Source organism: Mustela putorius, unplaced genomic scaffold (assembly GCF_011764305.1).
Source record: "Mustela putorius furo isolate JIRA1106 unplaced genomic scaffold, ASM1176430v1.1 tig00000174_pilon_pilon_pilon, whole genome shotgun sequence".
Classification (NCBI taxonomy): domain Eukaryota; kingdom Metazoa; phylum Chordata; class Mammalia; order Carnivora; family Mustelidae; genus Mustela; species Mustela putorius.
The window spans coordinates 8,709,370-8,730,608 of record NW_025421304.1 but is presented as its reverse complement, the minus strand read 5'-3'; the positions used below and the strand labels follow the sequence as shown (position 1 = coordinate 8,730,608).

The following is a 21,239-nucleotide window of genomic DNA, read 5'->3' as shown; positions in this document are numbered from 1 at the left end:
AACTGGAGAGCACGATGCAAAGATGGGGTGTTCCGTTAATTTTACACAATCTATGTGGGCAGGGAGCGGATGTACCCAGATGCCCAAATCCCTCTGCAATGCATTCTCCATAGAGAATACAGAGTATCCATCAGATCAGCTCTTTTTCCTTAAAGTTCATCAATGGCATCGTATTACATAAATCTTAAACTTTCTATGAAAGATGGCTTTTAAGGCTTTGTTACCGCAGCAGTCTTCTTGCTAGCCACTTCCTCCCTCACACGGTGTGCTGAAGCATTATGTTCTATTTCTGCAGCACACGGAACTCTCTCCTGCCTCTAGAGCTGGGACTGCCTTCTTGCATCATCTGACTCTCCCTCCTGGATTCCCCTCATCTTTCTGAATCCCCTGCCATCTCCTACCATGGCTGTTTCTGCCTAATCCTGAGGGTTTCAGACCAATATCCTCCCTTCAGTGAGGTCTTCCTGATGAAGTTTTAGAATATAAGTGAGGTTTGGTGGGGTGAGGTCTAGAAACGATGACCAAGAAAGAATTCTTGAGACATCTTTGGTGCAAAATGGTGGTTTATTAAAGCACAGGGACAGGACCCGTGGGCAGAAAGAGCTGCTGCCTGGAGTTTTGAGGGGTCACAGGTTATGTACCATGGAGGTGGGGGAAGTAAGGAAAAGGGAGGTTTCAACAGAACTTTCATATGCTAAAGAGGACCCAAAAGATGAGGGATATCAGAGGCCTTGCCATTGCCAAGGTCATCTTGCCCTTTAGCAAGATACTAACATTAAGATATTTGGGAAATTCCTAAAGAATGTCACAATATGTCCCACCCAGGAGTGGGGGTGGGGGAAGTTTGGAGGGAGTCAGCTTTTGCTTTGTCCTCAGCCAGCCTTCTGTTTCCTCATCATTCCCATGGCTCCCCATGCAAAGAGGTTCCTGCTCTGGGATTCTCTTTCCTTAACGGTAATTACACCAGGTTCCGAATTTGCATTCACCTTGTGTTCTCTTGTTCACTATGTCTCTCTGCCGCTGGACAAGAGCTCCACGAAGGAAGAGCTATGTTTATTTGTTCCCTTCTCATCCCATAGCCTCGCACTGGACCTGGAGGCTCAAGAGGAAACTTGCTGAAAGAACTCAACCTTTTTACCAAGTGCTAAAGAGTTCTTTTCTTTTGAAAGTTTAAGCTGCCCTCTAGTGGAAAGTACAATCCAAAAATTCAGGCCTGGCTTGCTTGCTTTGTTTTTGTTCTTGCTAATGGGGTCCCCAGACTTTCCAATCAGAGCAGCAAAGACCTAGTGTCTTGTCTGTCCCTGCAGCAGAGTGGACATTGTGGAATGCCTGCCTAGCCTGGGCCCACATGGAGTTCCCTACAACAGCAGTGGAGGGACAATTTTCCCCCAGTGGGACCCCTCCTTAGCTCTGGAGCCTCTCCCTACCCTCTGTGATGGTTAGAATTTGCACTGTCTATTCTTAGGGGCATTATTCAATGATGCATGAATCCACAGCATCCTGTCTAGCAGGTAGAAAGGGGCTCCAAAAAGCTGAACAAAATGGGGGATTTTATAAGCAGAAGGGGACAGGGGCAAGGAAAAAGTGTGACCTCATCTTTCTTTGGGGGCAGAAGGGGTCTATCAAGAAGATTACCTCCCTAGTGCTAACCAGGAAGTTCCAGATTTAATGGCTTACGATTATAGTCCTGTTCGATTAGGTATTAAATCTAGGTTTGGTGATGTGGATTTAGTTCAAATGACTCCAGTTTGGGCCTGTTGTCTATTTATCTCTCTTAACACGTTATATATAAAAAGAACAGCCTTAATTTAGTTTGTTCCTCTACTAAGTGAAGTTTCGTGCTCAGTGCTAGCTATGCCAAGATGAATGAGACGAAGTCCTTGTCTTCAGAGAACCTAGAGCATTGTCTCTGATGCAATGTCACAAGTTGATTAAATCTCTGAGATTGCAAACTGATGTTCAACAGATATGTTTATTTGGCTGGTCCAGTGTTTAAGTTTTTAAAATTAGTTGCCAACCTTTTAATATGGGAGATTTCTTATAAAAATTGGGTTTCTGACTTCTCTTGGAAAACCAACATGGCAACACTGAGTCCCTCATTACTTCCCATAGGACTTACACAAGAATCTACTTCTTTTCTTATGTCACTTTCCTGGCCATTCTGGGCCTCTCTGCTTGAGACCCTATAGTAGGAGCAACAAAAGGGGAGCAATTAATTTTGGAAGCAAGTGAGAGGGTGGGTGAAGTCTTCTCAGACAGGGTGACTTCCCAGATGCCATCTTGAGAGCCTGAATGGGAGATGGTGGTGGCCCTATGGGACTGTGGCCAGGAAGGTGGGGTAAGAGGAGTGTCACGTATGCTGGAAGCTAAACTGCGCTTGGGTTTGGCTTTACGGCACAGCGAACGTGAATCTTGGGCGAGAATTCCAGGTCAAATGTTCCAGCAGGAAGATGAAAACTGAATTGGCCTCAGGAGAGATGTTATGTGTGAAGGGCTTTGTGTCAAATGTGAATGATGTTGTTTGGGGACTAGGGATCTTGTTGAAATGCAGACTCCCATCCAGCAGATCTGGAGGTGGGGTAGAGACTCTGCATTTCTAACAAGCTCCTGGTCCCTGGGCTATACTTTGAGTTGTTGGGGCTTAGAACACAGGCTGCAATCTAGTGGGCCATGGGTCAGATGTGGCCTAGGAAACAAGTTTTTCTGGGTTACAGGGTGTTTAAGTTTTTTTTTTTTTTAAAGATTTTATTTATTTATTTGATAGACAGAGATCACAAGTAGGCAGAGAGGCAGGCAGAGACAGAAAGAGAAGAAGGGAAGCAGGCTCCCTGCTGAGCAGAGAGCCTGACGCCGGGCTCTATCCCAGGACCCTGAGATCATGACCTGAGCCGAAGGCAGAGGCTTAACCCACTGAGCCACCAGGCACCCCCATAGTGTTTAAGTTTTTTAAAAAAACAGTAGATACTTGTAAACCAGGCATTTTTCACATAAAAATCTGAATTTTTCCTCTTTACTTATCATTCTCTGTCATATCACTAAATTTTATTTTTATTGTTTTTCATAATAGACTCCTGTTAATTGCCTTTTTCATTTGTTCATTGTGTATCCTCACAAGGCTGTGAATTCCACGCTGTCTTGTTTGCCCATTTCCCTTGAATCTAGTCTGGCACACAGTCTACACTCTATATGTTTATTATTTGTCAAGTGAATCAGCAAATCCACTTTCCTGTGCGCTCACAGTGATTGCCACAGTTCGTACTTGGCCCTCTTCACTCACTTATGTTACGTCCTGAGAAAGGTGGAGTCAGGACATGCCCTTGGGAAACCCCTAGGTTTAGGGAACCTGAGGGGAAGAGGAACCAGGGCAGGAAAGAAGACCAGGAGAGTGAGCACCCAGAGACCAAGGGAGGAAAGACTACAGAGGAGGGGTGCTGGGCAGCCAGTGCTCCTATGAGATGGAGTGTGATGGAGGGAGTCACTGGCCTTCAAGAAAGCAGGAGAGGAAGGCACTATAGAGAAGGAAAGCATGTAGGCTATATCTTAAGATTGCTACTGGGCTTTGGTGAGTTTTTTGGGGGAAGGCAGTTAGTTTTGAGTCCTTGTATAGACATAGTACAAGGACCTAGGGGTGGGAAAGAGAGCAAAGATATACAAAAGGGTGGCTCAGTCCGTTGAGCATCTGGCTTCCCCTCAGGTCATGATCTTGGGGTTCTGGGATCGAGCCCTATCTTGGGCTCCCTGCGCAGCAGTGGGTCTGCTTCTCCCACTCCCTCTGTGATCTCTCTCGCTCTCAATCTCTCATATAAATTAAAAAAAAATTAAAAATATATAAAAAAGAGTGGGTATAATGGGTGCCATCCCAACTTAGGATAGGTGGAAGATTGAGATAGGCCTGAAGTGGAAAGAAAGAAAGAAAGACAGAAAAAATTCCACTCCTTAGTATAAGGGAGAGGGGGCAGGGAAGGCAAACTCCCATGAAATAGGTGCAACTCACAGTCTCCATTTAGGGGAAAAGTCTAAAACATTTGATATAATTAAGCAAGTAATGAATAAACACTGATGAAGTTTTGGAAATGCATCCAGTTTAATGAACAATTTGTTCTTAATGGAGTTTGCAGCGGCATAGGTATTTTGTCTCCAACTCTTGTGGCCTCTTGTCCTATTTCCAGAAGCACTGGCTTGGGTAATATATTGACAGCTGATGAAATATTTGGTAATTGAACAAGAAGAGAGCTATGTTGGCTCCAGGGCTGAGGGAGAAAGGTGAGGAGAAATCCTGCTACCTGTGGTGTTTGTGGGCGGGAAGGTTAAAGGGACAATAATGAGAAAGCTAGCTTCATCTTCAAGGCCTGTTGCTTGTCTCGATTTTATTGTTTTGTGTGTTTTCACCTTCTGGAATTCAATAAATATTTGCTCAGTGAATGAATAAGTTTAAGGTCAGACACTGTACACAAGAGTCAAAGAAATCGTATTTCCTGGAAAAGCTAGTGGAATTAAGTGCAGGTTTCCACAGATGCCTCCCCTGGCTCCATTTCATTTCAGTCACAAGGCATCTGAGGGACATTAGCCCGAGGTCTTCCTCCTAGCCAGTAAGTGGATACATTTTCCCTATGACAACACGGTGCAGCCCAACTGTCACAACCAGGCTCTTGTCCTTCTGTGGGACTCAGCCCACAGAGTGTTCTGGTAACCTCTTGCCATCACCCGCCCATCTCAGCTCTGATGGGTCATGGTCTTGCTGAAGCATAAAGGGGTGGTTTCTGGAGTTCTGCTGGTTTGTAATCTTGGCTGTGTTGGGTTAGATTGGGCAAGTTAGTTCACTTCTTGGTAACTCAGTTTCCTCAAACGTAAAATGAGAATAATAATATTTCCTCTCTCACTGGATTTTTTTGAAGATTGAATAAAATAATGCAGGTATGCAAAATACAACATGATGATTATAGCTAACAGTGCTGTTTTATCTATAGAGGTTAAGAGACTAAATCCTCTCATCACAAAGAGAAAAAATTTTTTTCCTTTCTTCTTTCTTTTATTTTTATTGTATCTATCTTTGAAGATGGATATGAGCTGGACCTACTGTGGTAATCATTTCACAATATATGTAAATCAAATTGTCACACTGAATGCCTTAAACTTAAAGGATGATGTAGGTCAGTTATTTCTCAGTAAAACTAGAAAAAAAAAAGATAGTATAAGTAAAGCATGCGGGAGGGTGTCTTGCACACAATACTCAATACATGTTATCAGTTATCATTGGAGATTACAGTTGCCTTTGATTAATAATTATGCATAAACCATACTTTTACTTACTAAATTTGATTTGACATTCTTTGAAAATATTGTGTGTGCATACACAGCAAATGAGGGAGAGGCGGGGGGATGTTGAGAAAGACTGTCTTACTTGTAGTGATGAAAAATTCACAGCCCCTTAGGTAAATACACTATTACAACGGAAGATGAGTTTCTGACAGGTGAAGGACTTGCTCAAGGTAATACCACTACACTAGTAATGGTGGAAACAAGTCTTTTTTTAAAAAAAATTTTTTTTAAGATTTTATTTATTTGACAGAGAGAGATCACAAGTAGGCAGAGAGGCAGGCAGAGAGAGAGAAGAGGAAGCCGGCTCCCTGCTGAGCAGAGAGCCCGATGCGGGACTCCATCCCAGAACCCTGAGATCATGACCTGAGCTGAAGGCAGCGGCTTAACCCACTGAGCCACCCAGGCGCCCAGAAACAAGTCTTAATACTGTTTTTTGATCCCCAGTTCAGTGCCTCTAATGCTAACACCCATTTCCAGGCATGGGTTGGTAGTGTTTCAGGAGTCATCCCAGATTCTGTTCCAAGTTCAATTTTGTCCATGTTAATCACAGCAAACAAAAAAACCAAGAACTTGGGCGAGAACAGCAGCGGTTCGTCCGGCCAGTAGGTGGCGCAAAGGCGCTGTTACCCGTGAGAGGCGGCGGGAGAGGGCGGAGCTCGTTCGGAAATGGGGCAACGTACGCTTTCCTTTAATTGGCCTGAGCGCCTCGGCCCACCATCCAGTCAGGAGCGTCTGCGTCACTTTGTTCCCGAGGTAGGCGGCTGCCCGCGGAAATTTGAAATGGCGGACGGATCGCTGACGGGTGACGGGCTGGGGTCGCAGGCCATGACAGCGCAGCAGGAGCGCACGGGCTGGGCGGTCGAGGAGGAGCCGGCGCCTCTGGAGAAAGGTGAGCACCCGTCTTGTCAGGACTGGGCGGTCGAGGAGGAGCCGGCGCCTCTGGAGAAAGGTGAGCACCCGTCTTGTCAGGCCGGAGGAGCCGCCTCCTGGCAGCCGACCGTGTCCGCGGTGGCTTGGGGCAGTCGGGACCCTCCGAGGGCGCCTGGGTCTCACAGGCCTTCCGGAGCGGCTGGCCAGGGTGGCGGCGGTGACTGTGAGAGGCCCCGACCCCTCCTCAGAACGTCAAGGTCGGGAGGTACCCTGGGCCTCTCCCCTTCTCCTCGCCCCATCGGGCTTCAGCTTCCTTGACACTGAAAGGGGTTGGGCCCGCTCAGGAATTCCCAGCAGGGATGTCTGGGTGGGCTTCCGGATTGTTTTTATTTATTTTATTTTATTTTATTTTATTTTTATTATTATTATTATTATTATTATTATTTTTTTTTTGCGTTCATCTGTGGAGAGACGTCTCCTCTTTTTCATCTCAATCTCAGAGGAGCTCATGAATCCTTTCCCCGAAGAGAAGATAGTAAACTCTTGGCCTCGGTAGCGGCCCCGAGCACTGACGGCAGCTGACACGCCCAAAGTGAAGGGAGCCAGGGTGCGGCAGAGTCTAAAAATAGAGCCCAAGTGCAATTTTCAGTGCTGTGTACCTCTTTATGGAGAGAACGTTAGGATTTTCTTTCCTGATGTTTTAAGCTGTTCAGACTTTTCCTTTAACATTTTCAGTTGGGTTATGTAGTGGAAAGAGTCCTGGCAAAGGGAGAAAACATACCTGTGATTTAATTCCACTGCTGATCCCTCTTGTGAACCGGCAAAAATCACTTGGCCTCAGTTTTCCTATGTGGAAAACAGAGCCAGTGGTCCTACAGAATGGGGAAGATGAATGGAAATAATGTGTGAAAAGTGGTACTTTCAAAGTGGCTGTAAAGAATTGTGGCGAAGTCAGGTAGTCTTTGCTTTTTTATATTGTGTAAAAATACACATAAAGTTTACCATCTTATACCATCTTAATCATTTTTAACTGTATAGTTCAGTGATTTTTAAAAAAATTTTATTTATTTATTTGACAGAGATCACAAGTAGGCAGAGAGGCAGGCAGAGAAAGAGGCTCTCTGCTGAGCAGAGAGCCCGATGCGGGACTCGATCCCAGGACTCTGGGATCATGACCTGAGCCGAAGGCAGAGGCTTTACCCCACGGAGCCACCCAGGTGCCCCTTCAGTGATGTTTAATATATTCACACTGTTGTGCAGCTATCACCACCTTCCATCCGCATAACTCGTCTTCTTGTAAATTGAAACTCTGTACCCATTAGACAATAACTCCCCATCCTCCCCTCTCTCAGCTCCTGGCTACCAGCATTGTACTTTCTGTCTCTATGACTTTGAGTACGGTGAGTACCTCATGTCAGTGAATTCATACAGTATTTGTCTTCCCGTGACTGGCTTATTTCATTTAGCATCATGTCCTCAGGGTTCATCCATGGTGTAGCAGGTGTCAGCATTTCCTTCCTTTATAAGGTTGAAAAATATTCCTTTGTATAGAGATATCACCTTTTGCTTATCCATTCAACCATTGATGGACGCTTGGGTCGCTCCCACCTTTTAGCCATTGCGAATAATGCTTTTATGAACATGGGCGTAGAAATATGTTTTGGAGATCCTGCTTTCAGTTCTTCTGGATATATACTCAGAAGTGGAATTACTGGGTCTTCTGGTAATTCTATTTTTAAATTTTTGAGGGACCACTATACTGTTTGTTCTCCATAGCCCTGTACCATTTTTGTTGCCTACAGCAGTGTATAAGAGTTCCTATTTATCCACATCCTCACCAACACTTGTTTCCTTGATAGCTTTTCTTATTTTTTTTTAAGATTTTATTTATTTATTTGACAGAGAGAGATCACAAGTAGGCAGAGAGGCAGGCAGAGAGAGAGGAGGAAGCAGGCTCCCTGCTGAGCAGAGAGCCCGATGTGGGGCTCGATCCCAGGACCCTGAGATCATGACCGGAGCCGAAGGCAGAGGTTTTAATCCACTGAGCCACCCAGGCACCCCTTCTTATTGTTTTTGATAAAAACTATCCCAATGGGAAGGTATTATTCCTCTAATAAACATTTATATATACTATTTGATGGGTAAGTGATTGACAGATAATTTATTGAATTAATGAATTGAAACAGGCATGCTATCTTCATCTTCACTTTATAGGAGAGGAAGCTGAGGCACAGAGAGATTGCCACACAGCAGTGAGGTATTGATGTTTTCTGAGGCTCATGTGCTTTGGCATGTGAGCAGTAGACTTGAGTACACTATGGGTCATTTGTGGGATCAAGTAGTTCTGGTAGCCTGAATAGAGGCAAAGATTCGAAGGAAGGAGAAAATATGAGGAGCAGCGGGCAGTGGGCTGGGGTGTGGTTGAGAGAAAGATTGCTGTTAATAACAGTCTCAGATATTCTCCCTGAAACAACCTGTGGAAACTATTTTGCCAGCTTAAATGTTACCCTCAGCATTGTTTATTTAGTAGTTGTTTTGTCTATTAAAAACATCATATTATACAGAATTAGATATGCCACTGATCAAATCATGCCTTATGAAACATAATTACATACAGCCCAAACCTAATGTGATTAGCATTTTCTAATCCTTTCTTTAGACACAGTCACTGAAATTGGTGAGGAGGAAGTTTTAGTAAAGTACCTTTAGCGAAGTAAACCTTATGCATTATTAAGCATCTCTCATCCCTGTTTATTGAGGGACCATTGACAGACTGATATTGCAGAAAATGAAGGGCTGCTTCAGCTCATTTGTGAAGGAATATAGGAAACTAGCTCCTAACTTTAATGCGACTTTATGGAATTGTTTTGGGGAAAAAAATAACTATAAGCTATTTGACCATTGGAAGTTGGTAGCTATAGTAAGAATCATAACTTTATCCTTTGAAGGAGATTTTTAGTGATTGCCAGTGAATCGAAAAACCTTTTTTTCTCTGCCTTCCTGAAAAACTTCACAGAACAACAAAGACTTAACCTATGAAAGATTTTAAGTTCTTATTGTTTCAAAGTAGAACTTGGATTTTGAGATATTTTCAAGTTTGGAAAACTGATTTCTTTTGATGGTGATAAAGGTAAATAAAGCATCAGATCCAAATCCTTATTTGTATTTTGTTTAGAATTTCTGAGAAGTCTGTAAGCACTGGAAGTGTCTAGGATGGTTAAACCTGCTTATTTTTGTTCTCTTAGCTCTGTTTCCAGATGAAGATTCATGCAGTGATTGCAGCAATCATGATAAGCCAGGTTCTAGTTTACCAAGTTTTGTGCTTGAAGGAAAGACTCATTTTCCAGAAATATTCCAGACAAGTCAACTTTTGTTCTATGAGCGATTCAGAGCTTATCAAGATTACATTTTAGGTGAGTAGGTTTGTTGTTGTTGCTGTTTGTTTGTTTTTTGTTTTGCTGCTTTTAATGTTTTCAGTTTACAAGTAGATTTCTGTCTCCAGATTGCCAGTTAGTTCTGAGAAAATGGATTTACTAACTTTTCTCTGCTTTATGCAGTCTCAATTCTTATTGTGTTTAATTTGTTTGTAGCTGACTGCAAGGCCTCTGAAGTAAGAGAATTCACAGCTGAGTTCTTGGAGAAGGTCCTTGAACCATCTGGATGGCGGGCAGTCTGGCACACTAATGTGTTTGAGGTGCTGGTTGAGGTAAATTTAATTCTGTTGTTAAGACATTTGTCTCTAGCTTAAAGCACTTTCCTTCAGACTGTTAGAGCCAAAGTGCTTATTTTTAATTAAAGTTTATGAGCTGATTGAAAATAGCATGTTATTCACATCTAATTGTCACGGTGTATGAAGTGTTCCGCAAATTTTAAAGGCAGCCAAGGAGGAGCTACTCGGGAATTGAGGTGGTTAAAGTTCCAGTGTCCTTTGACAAGGAGAATGGATTATAAACCTATGAAGTGGAGGAGGTATTTGAGACCATTTAAAAAATAAAGAGACCTCATTATGAAGTCAACGGAGTTTCAATTAATTTTTTACCTTCTTAGTTGTAGCCCATTAAGTAGCTCAAACCAAACAGGCATTTTAAAACTGGCCCATTTTTTGCCTAACAAATTTGTAGATATGTGGTTAATCTCTTGATAATGTATCCCATTGTCAAAAGTAAAAATGATCTTATTTTTCAACTGACTGGGCCTTTTACACTAAATTTGCACTCTAATTACAGCTGTGAATTTTTCTCAGTGTTTGTTAACTGGACCACAGAAAACCCTGTTAACCTAAAATGTTAAACCAGGGAGTGAGAATACAAGTTGTTGCTGCAGCTCTTTGAGAAAATGACATCATTTACTGCAGTGATTATGGATGAGGCAGTGGGTTGCAGCTGTTTCTGGTGACTTAAGTTTTGTATTATGTTAATATGTTTGGTGGCAGGAAAGGCCTATTAATTTGGTTATAATAGTGTTGTCATTGGTCGTGTCCTCCATACATGTCCAACCCTCAACCTCCACCCTGATCCACTCTCCCAAAGTTGTCAAAGTCATTTTTTTTTTTTCTTAAGATTTTATTTATTTATTTGACACAGAGAGAGAGATCACAAGCAGGCAGAGAGGCAGGGAGAGAGAGAGGGGGAAGCAAGCTCTCCGCTGAGCAGAGAGCCCCATGTGGGACTCGATCCCAGGACTCTGAGATCCTGACCTGAGCCAAAGGCAGAGGCTTAACCCACTGAGCCACCCAGGCAACCCCAAAGTCATTGTTTTAAAAGAGAAATGTGTCAAAAAAAAAGAGAGAGAGAGAGAGAGAGAGAAATGTATCATTCTTCTGCTTAAAATCTCTAATGCGTTGCATTTACCAAAGCCATGGTGTTGGCTTTGTGGTTTTTCATTGTCTAGAGAATACGAAATCCAAGCTCCTTCTAATGCCATTTCTGTCTTCCTCTCTTTGCCCTTTTCTCTCCCCTCATCGCCTGGTGCCCCTCCCCCGCCCATTTCTTTCCTTCCGTTCCAGCAAAAAATACTGCCTCTCTGCTGCTCCAGCAGCCAAGCTTTTCTCTGCCACAGGGCCTTTTTTACCTTCCTGCTCTTCAGATGGCTGCTTCCCTTTCATCCTGTACATCACAGCTAAGAAGTGACTCTGACCATCCCAGCAAAACCAGACCACTACCCCTGTTTGTTGTACTTTGTCACATGCTCATCACCATCTTGTTTGTTTGTCTCAATTACAGTGTAAGCTCCATTTGGGTAAGAGCCAGGCCTTTCTTGTTTATTTTCTATATTATGGAGGAAGGCTCCCTGTTCCCATTACCTGCATAATAAAATCAGGCTATTAGTAGTGTTTTGTATGTATCTTAATTTTGATTTCCATGTAAGTCACATTATTTTAAATTTCAGGTCACAGATGTGGACTTTGCAGCCTTGAAGGCAGTGGTGAGGCTTGCAGACCCATACCTCTGTGAATCTCAAGTGAGCTCTTTTACCTTGGAATGTATGAATGAGCTCCTCGATCTGAAGGAACATCGGTTGCCCCTGCAGGAGCTGTGGGTGGTGTTTGATGATTCTGGAATATTTGACCAGACAGCCCTTGCAATTGAGCATGTCAGGTAGGAAGAGAGGAGAGTTGATAAAAATAACCTTGTCGTCAGAAACTATGGATGAAATGCAGTAATTCTAGTTTGTGTTATATACCCAGATTTAAAACTCATACTGTAAATTTGGTCATGGCAGTATTTTAAAATATTCAAAGATAGGGGGATCTTTTTTAAATTAAAAAGATTTAAAAAGCATTTTAAATTTTCATTTGAGATAATTTCAGACTTACAGAAAAGTTGAAAAAAAAAATACAAAGAATTCCTGTGTGGCTTTCATTCAGTATCCCCAAATGTTAACAAAAGATAGGAGATTCTTTGTTTGATTTGCATATGTTTAGAAACCCTTAAAAGTTCTGGATGCTAAGGCTTATGGTTGATGTACTTGAATATGAGGAAAGAAGAGAAAGTGAAGGAGGTGGTACACCATGTCTTACGCACTGACAAGACATATATATATTTTTTTCAAGATTTAAAAAAAAATTTATTTGCCAAGTAGAGATCACAAGTAGGCAGAGAGAGAGGAGGAAGCAGGCTCCCCACTGAGCAGAAAGCCACATGGGGGGCTCAATCCCAGGATCCTGAGATCAGGGCCTGAGCTGAAGACAGAAGCTTTAACCCACAGAGCCACCAAGGCGCCCCTGTTTCTCAAGAATGTATCTGGCCAAAGAAGGTTTCTTCTCAGGTCATTTCCAGTATCCTTAGGGGATATGTTCATGCCTTTCAACCTTTTTTGGCATACTTGATTTCCACTTGAACATGTGCTCATCTTGTCCTTTCAGTGAGGAGGAAAGCTCCTACCTGGATTAAACAGTATACCCTTTTTTTTAAAAAAAAATTTTAATTACAGTATAGGTAATATACAGTGTTATATTAGTTCCAGGTATACAATATAGTGATTCAGCAGTTCCATACATTACCCTGTGTCCATCAAGGGAGCACTCCTTAGCTCTCATCATCTATTTCACCCATTCCCCCATCACCTCCCCTTTGATAACGATCATCAGATAGATCTTTTGTCATGTATTTCCTGGTACAGGTACTTCTTTTGGATCTTCTGTGTTATAAGTATATTCACTAAGGAAGGCTGACTTTTATCTATTTAAAAATGGACTTCTATTTCTCTGGGAACTGGGAGATTTCCTAGAGTACTCTCTATGAACTAGTGTGGCTTAGTGTCTTGTAGTTTTCAGTTTTTGTACCATTAGTGAGTTAACCTGGTTTTGCTGAGCTTAATTTGAATGCTTTACAAAGAAGCAGGGTATCTCAGGCCCTGCTTCCAAGATGTTCTGGAAAATTTCTAATTGTACCCAAGAAATTTTAACCCTATATATTCAGCATTAGGCCTAGCAATATAAATCTAAAGAATTGGCCTCTGTCCAGAACCAATATAATTAATTCTCTTATGTTTATCTCACTTGAAAAAAATCTTTCAATTGAAGCATTTGAAGGTAAAGGGATAATTGATGAGTTTAGGAAATTAAGAATCGGGGAGCTAATCTCTAGGGGTATTGAAATTGGTAGAAAGACTAGTATTTAGAATTAGTAATGGTATTATTTGAAGGTGAGCCTGGCAAATTTATTCTTCATTTTGAGGGCTCAGATTCTGGTTAATGCCCAGAAAGGTTCAAATTATGCAGGTTCTCATTTGTTTACTCAATGAATATTCAAGTGCTGGGTCCTGAGTTGAGGGGTAGATGTGACTGAAGCATGAAGCTGATACAATCACCATCACCAGGGACTGTCAATCTAGAGGTGGGAGATGAATCCTAATCACACAGAAGTGCATATGTGATTGGAAACTGCAAGGAGTGCAGTGAAGAGGTAGGTCCTAAGGCTAGGTTAGGTGGCAATTACATGGTTGTCTCTTGAGGAGATGGCATTTGGACTTGGATCTGAAATATTGGCTAGGTGAAAGGGGCTGTGGCAGAGGTAGGGAGGGAACAGGTTCGCGAGCTGAATGAATTTAAGGTGCTGAAAGGCCAGTGTGGCTGGAACAGACAGTAATGGAGGAGGCTTAGGAAACCAGCTTAGAGGTTGTTAAGAGTTAGAAGATGTAGGGCTTTGCCAGCAGGTTAGTCATTTTTGTCTTTAAGAGCACTGGGGAAGCATCAAAATGTTTTTATTCAAAGGTGAATAAGATCAACTTTGTATTTTGGAAAACAAATGCAGGGAGATGGACTAGGAAGCCCAGGTTAGGGACAAGAGAGTGGACTAGAATGGGGTATGGAGAGGACACATGGAGGCTTCCTGAGAAGGTTGGATGGCTGGGACCTGGTGGTAGAGTAGAGCTGGGGGATGCGGAGATGATGAGTGGATATGGCAGAAGTCAAGGTTTCTCTCTTGAGAGAATAAACACCAGAGGAGGTGCAGATGTGAATGATGTATGAATGTCCAGTACAGTACTGGTGAGCTTACTACTTGAGGGGGTCTTAAAATGTAAGTATAAGATCACCAGGTGGAGAAGGTGGACAGCCTGCCAGCATGTCGCATGGAGGCTTGAAAGAGCTTCTGAAATGGGAGTTTGCATAAAAGAGGTCTGAAGTTAAGAGAGGTGCTCTAGAGCCAGATTGTGAACCCATGGAATACCTCCACACTCAGGATTTTGAACTTCATTCTGGGGGTAGGAACCAGCAGGTTTTTTTTTTACTGAGTAAAGGCATGCTCAGGTTCCTTTTTTTTTTTCTTTTTCTTTAAGATGACTCTAGAGGGGGCACAGTCTTTTAAGCCTCTGCCTTCGGTCCAAGGCCAGGGTCCTGATATGGACCCCTGCATCGGGCCCTCTGATTGGCTGGCAGTCTCCTCCTTCTTTCCCCTGCTCTTGTTCACTCTCTCTCCTTCTTAAAAAAGAAAGAAAGAAAAAAAAAAGCCAAACAACAACATAAAAAGATGACTCTAGAGGCTGAAGAGACTAGCAGTCTAATCTATAAAGATTAAGAGATGGCTTCATTTTCACTGCTCCTTTTCACAGCAGAACTTCCTGGCAGAGTTTTGTGTAGTCTCAGTCTGCACTTCGTGGCATTTCAGTAATGCTTCTGCCCCACAGCATCACTGAAGCTGTGCTTGAGGTCATCAAAGTCCTCCTTGTTCTCCTTCCCCATCATCTCTTCTCTGATCTCATCTTGCTTTCCCTCTTGGTCACATTCTAGTTACTTGGTCACTCCCATCTTCTTAACACACTCTCCTCCCATCTTCTTAGTCATCTTGGCTCTTGCTCAAAACTTTAAAATGTTGGAGTTACCCAGGGATCCATCCTAGGCTAGCTACCCTTCCCTCTATTTAATCAGCCTTGGAAGCACATTAGAATCACTTGGGAATTGTTTTTTATAAGAGTATTCCAACTAATACATGAGGAAAGAATGATAGGATCAGAATATCAATATTTACAACCTGTAATAAATAAAGTTTCTAGGCAATGATCATGATTGGCTGCTACAACCATTGGTTGAAAACTCATAGGGAACTTTATAGTGGATGGATCAGGCTGACAAAACTGAATCCACTGGTTTCTTAACCTCATCATCAGAAGAGATGGCCAGGTGTCATATACTTCCTAATGGAAGTACATTGTGTCTCCTTTTAAGTATCCTTGCCACAACAAACAAACAAACAAACAAACTTTCCTAAAGCTGATCAAGTCTTTAGATCTTACTGTTTACCAGAAGTGAAAGAAACAGAAGAACATGTTAGATGACCCCATGAAGATGGAATCAATAACATTTAGAGTGTGGAAAACTTAAATAAATTGCAAGGAGAAAAGGAGGAGAGGATAATTTATAGAATAAAAGTGATTTAGTTAAGCGCAGTGGCTGACCCTTGTTTGGATCCTTATTTGAACAAGCCAATGATAAAACAACAATAGCAACAATAGCAGAAGAGACAAACAGGGAAAATTCAACACTAACTGGATGTTTGGATATTAAAGAATTTTAACTTTTTCTTGATATAAAGATTTATTTTAGAGCTACATACTAAAATTTGTGAACGATATTACATGTTTGACATTTGCTTTAAAGTAATCCAGTGTCGGCATGGTGGGTGTGGGGAGCAAAGAAGTGAGTAGGTAAGGTAGAGATGAAATAAGATTGCCTATGCGTGGATCATTGTTGAAGCTGGGTGATGCAGCTTCATCATAGTATCATGGTATTCATGGTACTGTTTGCTCTTGTATATGTTTGAAATTTTCCATAATAAAAATTTGTTGATTACTTGGATAGGTTTAAAAAAATTAGATTCTATATCTACCTCCCACACTCCCCCAAAGATTCTGATTTATTGGTCTAGAATAGGTTTGAGAACCAATTTTTAAAAGCTTCCAAGACGGCTCTAACAGGTAGCTGGCTTTGAGAACTGCTGCCTTATATTATTTCCCTAGATGATCTCATCTGTTGCTTTAATGCCATCAATAAGTTGACAACTCCCAGATTTATATCTTTAGCCCTGACCTTTCCCTCGGGCTCTGGGTTTGTTATATTCATCTTTACTCTTGACATCATCCACTTGGAGGTCAGATAGGCATCTCAATTCAAACATGGAGAAAACAACTCTGTTTTTAACCTAAACCTGTTTCTCTCCAAGTCTTTTCTGTCTTAACAAATGGCACTACCATCCACCCAATTATAGATGGTCAATAAAACTTTTCTCTTTTTTTGATTTTATTTATTTAGAACATGAGCTGGTGGGGGGAGGGATAGAGAGAGAGGGAGAAGCAGATGCCCCACTCAGTTAACCTGGGGCTCTATCCCAGGACTCCAGGATCATGATCTGAGCTGAAGGCAGATATTCCACAAACTGAGCCACCCAGGCACCCCAATAAATAGTTCTAATTAAAGATCATAATGGAACCAGTATTACAGAAAAATTTCTTTGGCCAATCCATAGAAGTTCTATGACTCATGACTGAAATCTAGCATTTATGCAGCTTTCTCCATTGTAGCTGATACATTTGTTTCGATTTAGTCTAGCTTGCACACCTCCAGAACCCTAACACCGAGCCAGTGATTAAATTTGAATGATTTGAATTTTTTATTTCAGGTTTTTCTATCAAAACATTTGGAGGAGCTGGGATGAAGAAGAGGAGGATGAGTATGATTATTTTGTCCGATGTGTTGAACCTCGATTGAGATTGTAAGTTAGTGACCTGTACGTGTTGGAAAAATAGCTGCCCTGGTTTAATTTTAACCATCTGGTGTATATATACTTCAGGGGCCCACACACCGAACAGGCCACCATACAAATAGTATAACCCATTAAAAAGTTATTAAATGAAACTTGTGCAAGTGCAGAGAAACCTACTTTTAGTTTATAAAGTGAGTAACAGCAGAGTTCAGGGACACTGAAGTTAAAGGGCTAACTTTTATAAAATAAAACTCAGTTGAGCTGAGGTGTTAAAAAAAAAAAACCTCTCTGTGTTAAATTCAAAGACAGTTGTTTGAAAAATAGTGAAATTAGTTGAATTATAGAAGGCTTCTTTTGTTTTAATTTTTTAAAAGAGAACTTTAAAAAATATTTGGCTTTATTCTAAATTCCTATAGTAAAACATACTAGGTTAAACTAACAGAATTATTTCAGGGTGTTTTGTCAAGTTCTTGTCCTTGAATCCTATTTGACAAATGGATGAAAATATGAAACAGTTAATATTGGTGGTGCATAAAAATATCCTAAATAGTGAAACACATTCTTTTTCTAATTTGTCATATTTTAATAGGGAAAAATGCTTACGTTACAAAAAACCCCCTAGCTTAATGGTGCAACCCAAGTAATTGTTTTACACTGATTTTGTTAAATGTGGCATTCACATTTCCACTAGATGGTACTCTAAGACTAGGTAATTTTTCTTGTATTCATAAGTGGTAATTTAAGGGCAGTGCTGCTATAAGAATAAAATTAGAACTGGCACTCAAAAAGATTTTGTAGAAGGTAATTTTTTTTTTCCTGTGTGAAAGATGATTTGGTTACATAAGATAAGGCAGTAACCCATTACATTTTTGTGGAACCCAGTTAGATTTAGTAAGTTTCTCTTGGTTTATATAGTAAATAAGAAGTAAAAAAAAAAAAAAAAAGAAATGTGAAAAGTCTGGTTAATGGTTCTACCATTAGAATTATGTATAATTTTTATTTAGCCTTTCCAATTTTTCCATTGTGCATTTCCTATTTTCCCATAGTGTATTCAATAAAATGCCAGGATTTCAATATTTTCTAGTTTTGGTATACTTGGCCTTAGAAAGCAATGATTGGTTTTGACTGAAGTGAAATGTAATCGTAGGTGAGTATTGTGTATCTAGCAAATTGATCTTGGAAAGGAATGTATTCTGATTTGACAGCTTTACATGTTTAAACAACAAGAAATGATTTATATACATACTTTGTACATCACTGGCAGATGGGAAAGCATAAGGGAGGAATTGTTTTCAGTTTTGGAGAAGAAACTATGGTACTTGGTAGGGAAACTGGAATGTTATCAAATGTAGGCAGACTCTTTATAAAAGGTCCCTGGGCAAAGATAGGTGTACTGTTATCAACAGGCAGGATTTAAAGGGAATCAAACCATATTGTCTTGATTTTGCACTGTGAGGTATATGTTTTTCCTTTTTAATTCAAAACGCTGTGCTTCAAAGCTGTGTCTGAGACACAGGTGTTGGTTCATTGCTTTTAGACCACAAAGTATCACTTTAATGAAGAGAAATAAGCTGATTGGCATGGATATTGGAAATGCTAAGAAACTTATTTTAAAATTTGAGTCTTAATCTTCATAACTTAATAGACTTGATCAAGCAGTCAGTGGTTTGGTTCCCAATTTTTTGTTTGCAGAGTGGATTTCTAGAATATCTTTAAATGAGTATGGATTAACCAAAGCAGACAAAATCTATGCTTTTCAAGCTTCACCTAATTCATTTAGTTGAAAAGTGGAAAAAAATTATTTTTTATTCATTTTAAATACTGTTTGAATGTTAACTGTAATTTCATGTAAATTTGTTAAGGATGTAGTTCTGTTTTTTCCCCCCATCTTATTTAGAGCATGACTAAGTTGAAAAAACATCATCTAAGGCAATAGTTTTCAGCCTTGACTGCGCATTAGAATCCCCAAGGAACTTAAAAAAAACCCTCTCTACTTCTAGAGATCAATTTAATTGGTCTGAATGGGGACCTAAGCATTTGTATTTTTAAAAGCTCTCCAGTGATTCTAATATGCAGTCAAGGTTGAAAAACTCTGGCCTCAGGCATAGCTAGTCAGTAAACTTTTAACGAGAAATGAAGCAATTATTTAAAACTATAGGTAATGACAAGAATATTGCAGTTTATTTTCAAATCCATTAATTTCACATCTGTTAACGTGATTGTACTACGTTAATAAATTATTATATTCCATCTAGAAATACTTTTTGTTCTATCTATATGTTTGAGAAGGTATATAACTAATAATAAATTTTAAGTGCCAATAAGGTTGTCCAATACAAGGTTATTTTGTTTTAATCACTTTCTAGTTTAGTAATGGCAGCTTTATATATTTTTTTCTGCAACTCTCAAAGCCTTACATTTTTGAAACATACTGTAATAATCTTCTTGAGGGAATATTCAGCATAATTTTGTGTTGTAGTGCTTTAAATGTGAGGAAGGACTAAAGCCAATGCTTAAATCATTTTTAATTTTTGATCCTATAAATATGGTAATCTTCAAAATTATTATGAATACTATTAGGATACTTCCCTCCCCACCCTGCCCCATACTCCCAGATTGTTGCCTGACATCTGCTTATTAAGATTTTGAGTCTAATATATGAGAACATAATTTTTTATTAAATAATGATACAAATGATAAAACATGAACTCTCAGTGTTTCTAAAGCACAAATCTAAGGACAAAACCCAGCAACTCCCCAAAGCAAGAAACATTAGTGACTTTAACGAAGTGGTCCTTAAAACTTTAAATAGCTTCCATTTATAATAGAGTGCTATTCAGAAAGACTTTACATGTACCTGAGTTATGTATGATAAAATGCTTTATTTCTTCCTGGTCTTTGAGGACTAAATGGGCTGTTTTAATGATAGGAAAATGTGTCAGAAAGACAGTGGATTTTAATTTGCTTTTAAACTTTCAGGCATTATGATATCCTTGAAGACCGAGTTCCTTCAGGACTTGTTGTTGATTACCGCAATCTGTTGTCCCAATGTGAGGAGAGTTACCAGACATTTTTAAATCTGAGAAGCAGTTTGTCAAATTGTAACTCTGATTCCGAGCAGGAAAACATCTCCATGGTTGAAGGGTTAAAATTATATTCAGAGATTGAACAGCTGAAACAAAAGCTAAAACTCATTGAGAATCCTTTGTTGAGGTATGTGTGTCTTTGTTATTCCTAGTTAGTTGGCATCTTTTCTAACCAGCTGTCTTACTAAGAACTGACGGGTCTGTTGGTTTCTCTAAGATATGTGTTCGGTTATCAGAAGAATTCGAATATCCAAGCAAAGGGCATTCGTCCAAATGGTCAGAAGGTGATGCATGTGGTCTCCTCCACCATGATGACTGGTCTGCTGCAGTCTCTGCTCAGGGACAGGCTTTGTCAGGAGCCTTGTAAGGAGGAAACAGAAATTCAGGTAAAAGGAGTTTTTTTGCCTGAGGTGGCTTTTTTTTCTTTGAATTCACTCCAAGGTTTTCCTGAATTCTACAAAGCATTTACAGGAGCTTACCAGAACTATTCTTTGGTGAAATGGGTAGTAGTGGGAGCCCTATCTGTCATCAGCATTAGGAACTTACCAAGCATGTGTTGATCATGAGGAGATACTTAAGTATGTAGTTTTGGCTCCCTTTATAAAGTGAAGCATGAGGGTACCTAGAGTGATATGTAGGTTGCCATTTTGGGGGTGTATATTTGCAATCTGTTTTTGTTTTCTAGTTCCATAGTGATCCGTTGTCTGCTATAAATGCCTGCTATGAAGGTGATACTGTGATTGTTTGTCCTGGCCATTACACGGTACATGGTACATTCTCCATTGCTGATTCCATTGAGCTGGAAGGTGAGTCTGGAATATCATGCAACCAAACTCTTTTGCATGATATGCTTAAGAAAACAGTAAGTCACTTGGAGCTTGCTGAAGCTTCGAGAATATGATTTAATCCACTTGATTTCAAATGAGTTTCCCTAAAATATTAAGAGTTTTCAAAGTATATGGGGGATTGACTCAATGTTTGAGTAACTTGAGGTATGATTATTTGTATGTGTTGGGAAAATAAGCATATAGAGAAAAAAAGACCATTAGGAAGAAACATATTTTCCAGATTGTAGGTGGTTCATGGAGAGGAAATATCATTTCTAGAATAAAAATTTTTCCTAGCAATATTTTTTAAAAGTTTAGTATTTTTATTGACTGCTTACTCTTATTTCTTATATGTTATGGATATGTTGATGCATGGTTTTTTGTTTTTAAATTTAACATATTTTTGCATAGGTATAGGTCCAACTTGAAAGTGGACC

The 21,239-nt window shown here is 40.3% G+C and overlaps 1 protein-coding gene across 2 annotated transcripts in view; it reads left to right on the top strand.

Annotated features, from left to right (window-relative positions):
* The first annotated feature begins 6,047 nt into the window (after nt 1-6,047).
* The window catches only part of SHCBP1 (SHC binding and spindle associated 1), a 29,686-nt gene continuing 14,494 nt past the window's right edge, over nt 6,048-21,239 (top strand). Inside the window, exons 1-8 of one of the 2 annotated variants that reach the window (XM_004744101.2) lie at nt 6,048-6,268; nt 9,435-9,602; nt 9,780-9,895; nt 11,578-11,786; nt 16,806-16,898; nt 19,869-20,102; nt 20,193-20,361; nt 20,661-20,781. In XM_004744101.2, the coding sequence (XP_004744158.1) occupies nt 6,100-6,268; nt 9,435-9,602; nt 9,780-9,895; nt 11,578-11,786; nt 16,806-16,898; nt 19,869-20,102; nt 20,193-20,361; nt 20,661-20,781 (1,279 nt within the window). In that variant the 5' untranslated portion in view covers nt 6,048-6,099. The remainder of the gene's footprint in view (nt 6,269-9,434; nt 9,603-9,779; nt 9,896-11,577; nt 11,787-16,805; nt 16,899-19,868; nt 20,103-20,192; nt 20,362-20,660; nt 20,782-21,239) is intronic. The other variant, XM_004744102.2, reaches the window with a different exon arrangement.